Genomic DNA, 11,115 nt, shown 5'->3' with positions numbered 1-11,115 from the left:
AGTGATACCTCTTTGTTTTTAACCTATCTGACGCACAGCGGCTGTTGCGGAAGTGAACGTTGCGTGGCCCCTCTGTCCTCAGCCTCCTTCAGCGCGTTAAAAACACAGACTGTATTACTAAAAAAAAAAAAGCAGTAAAAAAAAGCACTAATTACATGCAGTGAGGAGGTGTGTCCAGATTTTTGACTGGTACTGTATATTTTTACACGTTTATTCTAAAAACTTTTTAAGGTTATAAAATAAAAATCTATTTGTTCTCAAGTGACCAACAAAATATCAATGAATGCAAGTTTAATATGAAATGAATGCGTCATCTGTTTTTAACTGCAAAACTGTTTTCTGCAATGTTGCTGCAGAGCCAAGAGACACTAACAAATGCTCATTTCCCTTTCACGTAATGACTAAAACACCAAGGCTTCAGAAATGAAACAATGCCTGTATTTCAAAGCATTACAGCGTAAAAACATAGTACAACAAATGTTCAATAAGTTAACATTTTCATGGGAAACAACACTTTTTTGTAGGGAAATGGGGAAAATAGTTCAACAGTTCATGTGGTTCAGTGTTTGCTGCTGTTTCTTTGGCCGGTGGATTCTAAGTGTGAGACTTCTACAGCTCGCAGTGTGTTCAACTGACTGAGCATCAGCAGCTCTAATAATCACACACACATCTGGATTTCTGTCTCCTGACTTCTGGTAGCTCATGGCGACCTGTAGTAGTCGTGCTCCGCTGGTGTGTCTTCTCTCCAGTCTTTCCAGACTGTCCTCAGTGGACATCAGACTCAGCCAAGTGATACGCTAACTCAGTCTTTATGTCTTCTGAGCTGCTTTGCTCGGTGGCCAGCACCGTCTCAACAGGAAAAGACAAATATAAACTGTCTTTCAGTTTTTTTGGCGAGGGTGAGTCTCCTGCCCCGAACAGAGGATCTGCGATTTTAAAGGTCATTGAGGGCATGTTATGTGTCCTGCGTTTAGTGTTCTTTTTCTTCTCTTGTTTGTAGGCAGCGTTCATATTGGCTATCACCTGGAAGTGGAGCACACACATTCAGACACAAAACAGAAGGGATTTAAAATTAAAAAAAAAATCTCCACATCTATATCTCTCAGTTATATTTACAAATTAAAGCACACAAATGTGTGTTTGTGAATATTTCTGTTAAGCTTGACAATGGAAAAATGAGTATGTGTAATGTGAAAAGTGTCATGGACTCAATAAAGTTTTACCAAACACTGCTGACCGTCAGTTCCATGGAGCTTTTTTTCTTCTTTTAGCTCAATGTTTTGTTTTCTGACCCACAAACTCTCATCAACTCAACTACTGTTTTCAGCAAGAACAGCAAACAGCAGACAAAGTTAGCAACAAACTGGCGGATGTCTTAAAAAAATACTGACCCCTCTCATATGTACACTGAAAGAGCTTTAATTATTCCTCTTGTCCATACTGGGTGTAAAAACATCAGGTCCTAACATTGTTTCAGTGTAAGTGATGGGGGACAGAGTCCACAGCCTCACGTTAGCTTCAGCTGAACTGAAGAACACATTTTTACACAGAACCAGGACTGTGGAATATAATCATCCATCTCTTGCACTGAAACTGCTTTCTCTGCTGTCAGTATGGTCAGGAGGAACGATTACGGACACCTACAACTCCTTCTATATTCAGTTGTACTCATAAGTTTATACCCTGGCAGAATTTGTAAAATGTGTACCATTCTTTAATGACAACATGAGTGATCAGGTAAAACTAATTTCTCTTATTTTAAATGGGACTGACGTTTGACATCTCCCCAAAGTGGCTCAGTGATACTGAGGTCAGGAGGCTGTGATGGCCGCTCCAGAACCTTCACTTTTTTCTGCTGTAGCCAAAGACAGGTCGACTTGGCCTTTTGTTTTGGATCACTGTCATGTTGGAAAGTCCAAGTGTGTCCCGTGTGCAGCTTCTGGGCTGATGAGTGCAAATTGTCCTCCAGTATTTTCTGATAACATGTTTCATTTCATTTCATTCATCTTGCCATCAATTTTCACCAAATTCCCTGAGCTGCTGTGGCTCACACCCCCAAAACATCCAGAGATCCACCTCCATGCTTCACAGTAGGAATGGTAAACTTTTCATATAGGCACTGTTGACTCGTCTCCAAACAAAACGTTTATGGTTGTGACCATAAAGTTCAATCTTAGTCTCATTACTCCAAATGATTTTGTCCCAGAAGTTTTGAGGCCTGTCCAGGTGTTTAGCATATTGTAAACGGACCTTCTTCATCAGGGTTTGAACACTGCTGATTGGCGTTCTCAAATGTTTGGATATCTTTTTATATCCTTTTCCTGCTTTATAAAGTTCAGCTACCTTCTCTCACAGGTCCTTTGACAGTTTGCTTTCCCCATGGCTCAGAATCCAGCAAAGTCAGTGCAGCACTATATGAAATGTGCAGGGGTTTGTCAGGAGCCCAGAGACTCACTGACTTTGACTACACAGACACTAATTACATGCAAACAGGTGACAGGTGTGGACAGTTACCCTTAAAAGAGTAACAGCCATAGACTGTACGGTAACAGCTACCAAACGGGTCAACTTCAAGGGTATGTGTACTTTGATCAGGGCTGTTTGGGTGGTTCAACTTGTCACTATGATTTAAGAAGAGCTAATATAATTATGTGATAATAAATAACTTCACCTGACCACTAACCCCTGAATGAAAGAAAGGTTTCTGCATGATCAAACATTTTTTCTGAAAAATGGATAATATTTCACAAACTTTGCCAGGATATGTGAACTTATGAGCACAACTGTATATATAAGGCCATGTGAGCTCTGTTTCTCTGTTTTAAGACAGACCTGAATGAATGTGGAACAGTCATTTAAGAAAGTAGTAACACCTTTCCAGGGCAGTGAGAATCATCACTCCTGAACTTTGCAAACATGTTAAGCTGCATATATGTGACAATCAGACAAAAAACTAAGTCCATTACCAGCATCCATTTTCATTCATGGAAGATAAAATAATGTGAATTACCAGCTCCTTGACAGAGTTTTGTTGCTCCTGCATTACTGTCATATATGTAGAGGCCTTCTCCTTTATGGAATACATATCTTGCTCTGGTTCATCATAATTCAGCAGGCTCAGTGTAGTCTACAGGAAAGGACATGACATGTAACAAGCAGACACCAAAACACACAGTTAGAAATGGCTGACTGCTATAGTCTTACCTCACTGGGTAAATTAGCTTTCCTGTTGAACATGAGGGAGTAAGGGCTGAACTTAGTCGTAGGGTTTGTGGACGTCCTGAATAAAAACAGCACAGGGTCGAGAAAGTCATCCCATTCGGTCTGCTTCTCTGTTACCATCTGCACAACGGCTTCCTTCAGTAAAGGACTCGTGCAGTCGTGGAGCGGGTTGAGCTGAGGTTGTATCTGAGGAGAAACTTTCTGCGCGATGCTCCATCTGTCGCACAGCAGCTTTGTCACCTGGAAAACATTCATATCTGTGCTGACAAAACTAACCCACAACAGCACTACGGTCTCTCATCACTTCACTCTTCTGTTTATTTGAATGAACTTTGTCACTCACATCTCACCTCATCACAGAAGTCAGCATTCTGTGTGCACACTATTGTTTTAGGGGCACCAAACCTAATTCAACAGAGAACAGAATTAGATGGGTTAGACTAAATGTAGTGACCTTTTATTAAAGACTCAAATCAAAAACATATTCATTGGTTTTTGGGAGACATAGTGTACAACGTGTTGTAAATGTAAAATAACACATACTACCAATTTAAATTTGACTATATCAGCAGATTACTCTGTTATCAGACCGTTGTTTCAACCTCAGTAACTATTCAAGGTCTTGCAGGGTGTATTTACCTGTATATACATTTGGAGATGCATCTTGCAACAGAGAAAGCATCTGTCTTTTGCACTGGAAATGCTTCTGGCCATTTACTAAGGTAATCAATGAGGACTATAACATAAGTGTTGCCTTGCTGGGTCTCTGGGAAAGGTCCTGGTAAGAAAAGAGACAAACACAACAGGTGTCAAACTGTGAAAAGAAATTTAAGAGCAGGAAAAGTTTATTTGTTGATTTCATTGAGGCAAAAACCTATGATGTCAATCCCAACAATATCCCAAGGTGCGTCCACTTTTATAGGCCGGACAGTCCTTGCCAGGTTTTTATTCCTCTCTGTGTGCTGACAGGTCTCACACACTTTAATCTGAAACAGCCAGAAAATAGTTGCTGGAAAGGTTAGAATCAAAAACACATACTAAATTACCAGAGCAGTACCCTGTGATATGAAATGAGCGTTTGACACATAAAGACTTAAGCATTTAAGTACCCAATCCACTACATCCTTGATGATCCCAAGCCAGTAGTACTTGCTCTGGATCCTGTGGACGGTCTTTTTTTGGCCCAGGTGATGGCCGATGTCATTGAAGTGGCAGTCGAGAAAGATCTGCCTCTTCCTCTCAGCCTCAATCACCACCTCCCTCTTCTCGTCTTTCTTGGGCCCCACATAGTACAGCTTGCCCTCTTGAATGAAGGGGACATATGAAACACTTGACAGTTAATGACAGTGTAAGCAAGGTTCTTAATTACTGCCAAACAAAGACTACTACAGAAAGCAGACAAATTACAATAACAAATAATTCTGGTGTACGGAAAGAACATACACCATACTGCATTCAAAAATGATTTTATTTAATGTTGTCTTGCTCATCTGGAAAGTTTGATATTAGATTGCACATAACGTTGGACTTGATCCAAACAGTTGAGGTCCATTCTTCTATGTGGCATAAACCCGATTTACAAAACACCAAGTATCTCCTGAAAAAACTTCTCTGAATGTTATTCCCATAATTCTCTTCCTCCAAAGCACGACAACTTAGCAATTACAAAGAGCCACTTTTAGAGGTTGAGAGGTCCCTGATATACAGTAATAGTTATAGTGAACTATGAAGCAAGTGAGCCGGATTTTCTAAAGACTGCTATAGATCCATAAAACGTCTTACATTATGTTCTGTAAGGTCCTCACCTCTCGACAATCTAGTCCATTTTAATCTGGCAGGTTTTTTGAATGGAAGTTCGTGATGTCCACAAACATCTGAGGCACAGGCAAAAGTATACTCATTTTTGCGAACAATGAACAATTAATGCTTTAAAATAACACTTACCGTCAATGATAAATTTCTGAGCGTATCTTTTGAGATTCTTCTTTCGTAAAGGATTCATCGTCTGAGGGAAACTGCCTTTAGCCACAAAAGTGTAAATGTCACCGAGTTTATTGGAGCTGGATTCAACCACCTCCTCCTCAGCAACTTGCAACGACTCCACGCTTAACATTTCAGCTCAGACTTTACAGCTTAGTGCAGAGGAAAGTGATTATACACCTCGATAGACACAAATATGCTGAATCCCAATCGGCATATTTTAGCCGCGGTGCTAGCTGTAGCTAACGAAGACAGAAAACCAACAACAAAATCACAACAGGATGAAGACACAGCGTGTCTGCCTCTTCCTCTCTCTCTTCTTCTTCTCTCTAATTTAGCCGGTACAGTTGTTGCGTTAGCGCCCCTCCCTGACAAAGACGTGTACCTACCTCCTGTCAAACCGCCTTTCGAAAATGAAAAGACAGTTTATACTACTGTATTTAACTTTGGCTGCTGCTGTGGATCATGATACATCCACGGTCACTGTGAGTAACTACAGCCGGGCACTCTCCACTGGCAATTATACAATAATAATAATGATAATATATATATTTTTAAATAATGTCCAAACTTTAAGTAATAAAATACAACAGCTGTAAACACCAGATTTTTCCTTCATACACGAAACTCTACAGAAAATGGTCACAAGATGTGACTGTACATTCACAGTACATTTATATTACGACGTTTCCTCTATAAGTCATGATACGTATAACTACAGCTACTCGTTTGACACTAATGTATTCATGCTCAGTACATTGTTGGTATAAGTGCACACTTTCCATGTATTTTTGTAAATAGAGAACACGCAGCTGGAAAGCAGGAGACCTATAGTTATAAATATAGTCAAGACAGCTGCTGCCTTCACAAGCACCAAGGCACACAAAACAGGATGTAGTAACAAATCTAAAGAGTTCTTATCCTTAATCATCAACAGGTAGCATCTGTGTTACTGGGGTAATGGCTGTGCTATTAGAAACAGACAGAGGTTGTATTCACTCAGTAACAACCACCGTATCATCTCGAAGGCAAGGCAAACACAATAACACGCTAATACTACCGGCACTCTTCAAAATAAAACCTTAAAAACAGACGTGCATTATACATTATTTGTATTGTTGTTGTATTACTTGGTGTGGCCACTGGGAGGCAACAAACCACAAGTAAGTCGACCAGACCAAGTAAAACACAACTGAATGTTTACTTTTCCCGTGTGTTTCTTCAAAATAAAGGTTTACAAACATACGATAATGCCATGACCACTGGACACTCATGAAAACACTTCCAGCTCTTAGCATATGTAACACTAGAGCAATGTCAGCTTTATTTTCTTGTCATTTAAAAACAGGATTGAGCACAAGGGCTTGCCTGCAATTCTGGACTCGGTGTCCAGTTTGCTTCTTCTTCTTGGTGATTATCATATAGCTTTTAGGTTCTATGTTTGACAACAGTTTGATGTATAGTTGGGAGCCAGTGGCTATCTCTATTTTCTTTTCTTTTTTTTTTTTTCTTAATCTGAAAAAAAATTCGCACCTAGTCAATTTTAGTGTTTTGGAAATTACGCTTTTATTTTGAGAACTTGAACAGGAAGTGCTGTGTTTGTTGTTGTTGACAGTGTTAGCCGTTTAGCTTGTCAAGTGACGGTCTTGCCGGAGTTATTATGTTTTCCTGTGTGTTATATCGGGGTAATTACTTTTAAACGAGCAGTGATGAAAAACGATGAAGAAGGAAAGCATCAGTTTTACATCTGTAACTGTTTCACGACTGATAATATTTTCCTGGAGGACTACAAACTCCATGTTCGCTTTGTATCGGAGCAGCAGTTCAGACTGGACTATGAGGCAGTGAGTGGACATTACTTACACTGTCATTACAAACATAGTGTCTGGAGGAAGTGTTCATTTATAAACTGCGTATATCTTGTGTTAATTGTTGCTGCGCAGCTGCTGAGGACGCTTGGTTGCGTTACGGACCAGCAGTTTGAGGATGTGCTCAACAAGGTAAGAAAGCGTGTGAGTGAGTGTGTGAGTGAGTGAGTGAGCGAGTGACCAACAAAACCAAGAACAATTCAAGCTTTACACGCCCCTCCCTGACATGGGTTATGTTTGGTCTGTGATTAGGTTGAACTGAATCATCTCACTGATGATGATACTAGAGTCATCCACTCATACATTTGAGATCAAATGGAGCTGAATCACTCTGATGAATAATTTTCTATAGTTCCTCAACAGAAAAATACCTTTGGGTCTTGGACAGGTGGTCAGACAAAGCATCTGAAGTAGAGCTGGACAGATAAATCAGCCATTCCCATACATCAGCTGATATTAGCTTATTGCAGATATACTGGTGAATATAAAGACTGATAAGAAACAAGGAATTTGTTTGTTGAATCAGGAATTCCACCTTTAGTTAGGAACAGAGGCATCATTACATAGTTTGTCATCCACAGAGCACTGACAGGTTTGAGCTTTACACTGAAATGACAGGGGTGTGACAGTGGGACATGAATTGTGAATTGTAGTCACAATGAGAACTTCTAAGGGGTCCATATCAAGACAACTTGTTCAGGTAATAAACAAACAATTTTGATATGTATTTGTAAAATGATAATGTGTTTATATTAAAATTACTATCAGCCCATACAATCTCTTAAATATCTATATCTATATAAATGTCTGTATTGGCCATAAAGACACTGATGATGAATGAAAACATTTTATCTTCTTGTTGGGATCATGAGGTAATTCACCTTTTCCTTTTGCAGTTTTCTCTGTTTCTCTTCAGCTGTATCTGTTGTGTTTAGATTTCACAGGAAGTGGACAGGCGAAGGCGTCTCAGTGTGACGTCTGCCGAGAGAGCTGCTGTTATCAAAGACATGTACCAGCCGCTCCATCCTCACGTCTACCATCTGCAGGTGTTCACTGCGTCAATCTCTGCTAATAGTCTCATTTGTAATGTGTCATTAACACCTTGCTGAGACGCATTTGCACTCCGCCTCTCCTCAGGAGTCTTACCTCACTCCAAAGTTCAAGCAGATCGTCGAGTACTGTCGAAGCAGCGATGCCAGTGAACGAGGTGTCTTAGACTTGTTGGAGGAAGAGGCAGGTGAGCTGGAAGGTGCTTTTTCTTCCTCTCAGTGGCTAAGGCTCCTTACATGGAGTATGTTTGATTCATTCCTATCTTTCTATTTTAGCTCCAAGGGTTTATCGCCTGCCTGTGTTTAAGAAAAGCTTCTGTGAGGATCTGCTGGAGGAGCTGGAGCACTTTGAGCAGTCTTCAGCCCCTAAAGGAAGACCCAACACCATGAACCATTATGGGGTAATGTATCCGCTTTCTACTGGCTGAAAACCCTTAAAGCACCATTTAATCACTGCTCAGTCATTTATGTTTCATCTTTATTGTGACTTGACATTTGGATCCTTGGCCAACCGTGGTCACATTGATCGTGAAATATGTGGAATCTGTATCTGTATTCAAGGCAGGAACATAAAGTGACTTTGATGGATTTCCTAGGAAAGTCGGGTAATGGTTTTTTAGCCAGGATGGAGCCCTTCAGCAAAAATCTAAAATTAGGACTGTATAAAATGTTAAAGTAATGGAGGAGCTCTGACTTAAATATGAATCATCGTAAGAATGTCAGGGAATGAAACGTGAGGGATACGTCATCTCAGAGTCGTGTTATTCATGACTTCATTCTTCAGATCCTCCTGAATGAACTGGGCTTTGACGAGAGTTTCTTCACACCTCTCTGTGAGCAGTACCTACATCCGCTCTCCTCCCTGCTGTACCCAGACTGTGGAGGTCACTGTCTGGACAGCTACAAGGCCTTCGTGGTCAAATATGACATGAATGAAGACCTGGACCTGAGCTACCACTACGACAACGCAGAGGTCACCCTCAATGTTTCCCTGGGCAAGGACTTCACTGATGGAAACCTTTATTTTGGTGATATGAGACAGGTGACTATGTGGTTACAGTGCTGTACTTTTAGCACTGTTACTATTATCACTATTACGACCACATTCACAACCACATCCACTTCTACCACAACCAACAGTATTAACGAACATAAAAAATATTTATCACATATTTACATAGGAAATTCTGCTAATAAAACTAAAGCTGGTGGTTAGTGGCTAGTGGTTTGTTGCCCCCTGCAGGTTCCTATAAGTGAGACCGAGTGTTCAGAGGTTGAGCACAGGGTGACCGAGGGCCTCCTCCACCGGGGCCAACACATGCACGGGGCCCTGCCCATCTCCTCCGGTCAGCGCTGGAACCTCATCATTTGGATGAGAGCTTCGCAGGAACGCAACAAACTGTGCCCCATGTGCAACAGGAAGCCGACACTGGTGGAAGGAGAGGGCTTCGCTGACGGGTTCACCAAACACTCTGATGCCCCGCTGAACGTTTCCTGTGTGCTGACGTAATGTATACGTCTGCTGTCGGCCTTTTATTAAAAACGCTGTGAGTAGGATTTGAAATTTTTGGCTTTGGCGTCCCCCAGGTGGTGGTTTCAGAGATTACAGTGAGGCAGACAGCAGTGTGTGCTGCTACCTCCCACACACGCGGTCGGAAAAATCATTTTGGTTCATCTGTCCGTTGATACAGTTGAATAGATAGATATAGATATAGATGTAGAGGTGATTGTAATCCAAATTGGAATGATTAATATTTATTGTTTGAACTGTTAGGAAATCATGATGGTACTATAATTCTGGGCCTCAGACATTCAGTTTAGTGTCCTATTTTGTGTTGTGTATATTAATGAGTTTATTGTCTCAGATAATAGTCCAATAATAACAAAAAACATACTGGTCAAGCCACTGTATTTATGTACAATATTACTGTATTTTGTGCCAAAGATTATTTATAGAGAATGTGTATTTTAAAATTAGGACTTTAGTGATCTTATGTTTTCCTTCCTAGTACTGAAAGTCAGGGGTCTGATTCTGCTCTCTTTTCCCAGATCTAAAATCAGTAAACTGCTTTTTGTAAAACTGATCCTTTTTGTATGAGGTAACAAGAGGTCAGCGTTGCAGTGGCACTCAGTTCTGATGAATGTAGCTGGAATACGTGACCGGTTTTCAGCTTTGCAAATTTTGATTTATGAGAAAGGAAATTTACTCAACACATTTGTTGGACCTCAGAGATACACACAGTGTGTTTTGGCGGAAAATAAACATAACGTTTGTAAGAAAACTGATGTCAAGTGATGTCACTTGAGACAATGTTGGCTGAGGCTGAAGACTACAAGTCTGAAAATGAAGAAAATCTGAGGGTGTGAAGTTAGAAAGAAGTGAAGTTACTAGACCTCTGTATCCTGATCCTCATCTCAGACTGAGGCTGACGGCCCGAGGCTAAACACTGCTACTAACAAAACAGACCCAGTTCTGTGACAGACCGGTTGGTGGTCGAGTTGCCTTGTGGGTAATGTAGGTGCAAGTTTTTGACAAGAAGAATGTATGAAATAAAAAAGATGATATTTCTGGTTCTGCTGCATCTGTCTTTTGTTTTTTTTTTCTTAACTGTCCATCACTGGTCTGACTGTGTTATAGGAGGGCGATTTGGTGGAGCACTCTTCTAATAAGCTCAGCATCAGCACCAATAACAATTTAGCAAATCAATATTAGAAAAACGTCCATCACAATGGGAATGAACACACATTTATGATGATCTGTATTTACTTTCAGTTATATAATGGAGAAAATTCAACATGTTCAATTTAAGACAACACACAGTTTGGAATGATAGATTTTTAATTACTTACATTATATCTATTAATTCATGAATATCCATGCTGAGTGCGTTTCTTTTTTTATTGTCATGCACTTAGTGTTGTGCTGGAAGTTAATCCTGTTCTCATACAGAGTCGTGGAAAGTGAACACACGGACGTGAACGTGTACGCTACATCT

At 40.4% G+C, this 11,115-nt stretch overlaps 2 protein-coding genes across 2 annotated transcripts; one reads left to right on the top strand and one right to left on the bottom strand.

Moving 5' to 3' along the window:
* Nucleotides 1–416: 416 nt before the first annotated feature.
* On the bottom strand, nt 417–5,500 carry zgc:113436 (uncharacterized protein LOC503528 homolog). Its single transcript, XM_041043105.1, has 8 exons — nt 5,167–5,500; nt 4,332–4,525; nt 4,097–4,208; nt 3,862–4,000; nt 3,573–3,627; nt 3,205–3,462; nt 3,011–3,127; nt 417–1,023 (listed from the first exon to the last, which is right to left on the bottom strand). The coding sequence occupies exons 1-8, from the start codon at nt 5,333–5,335 to the stop codon at nt 766–768; spliced, it is 1,302 nt and encodes a 433-aa protein (XP_040899039.1). The 5' UTR covers nt 5,336–5,500; the 3' UTR covers nt 417–765.
* A 1,324-nt stretch (nt 5,501–6,824) lies between these two features.
* ogfod2 (2-oxoglutarate and iron-dependent oxygenase domain containing 2) lies at nt 6,825–10,686 on the top strand. Its single transcript, XM_041041343.1, has 7 exons — nt 6,825–7,046; nt 7,146–7,202; nt 8,006–8,116; nt 8,208–8,307; nt 8,396–8,520; nt 8,904–9,161; nt 9,363–10,686. Exons 1-7 carry the CDS (start codon nt 6,912–6,914, stop codon nt 9,627–9,629), a joined length of 1,053 nt encoding a protein of 350 aa, XP_040897277.1. The 5' UTR covers nt 6,825–6,911; the 3' UTR covers nt 9,630–10,686.
* Nucleotides 10,687–11,115: the final 429 nt, after the last annotated feature.

The sequence above is a fragment of the Toxotes jaculatrix genome, chromosome 7, assembly GCF_017976425.1.
Source record: "Toxotes jaculatrix isolate fToxJac2 chromosome 7, fToxJac2.pri, whole genome shotgun sequence".
Classification (NCBI taxonomy): domain Eukaryota; kingdom Metazoa; phylum Chordata; class Actinopteri; family Toxotidae; genus Toxotes; species Toxotes jaculatrix.
Note: the sequence above shows the minus strand (reverse complement) of the source record. Positions and strands in the feature narration are given on the sequence as shown.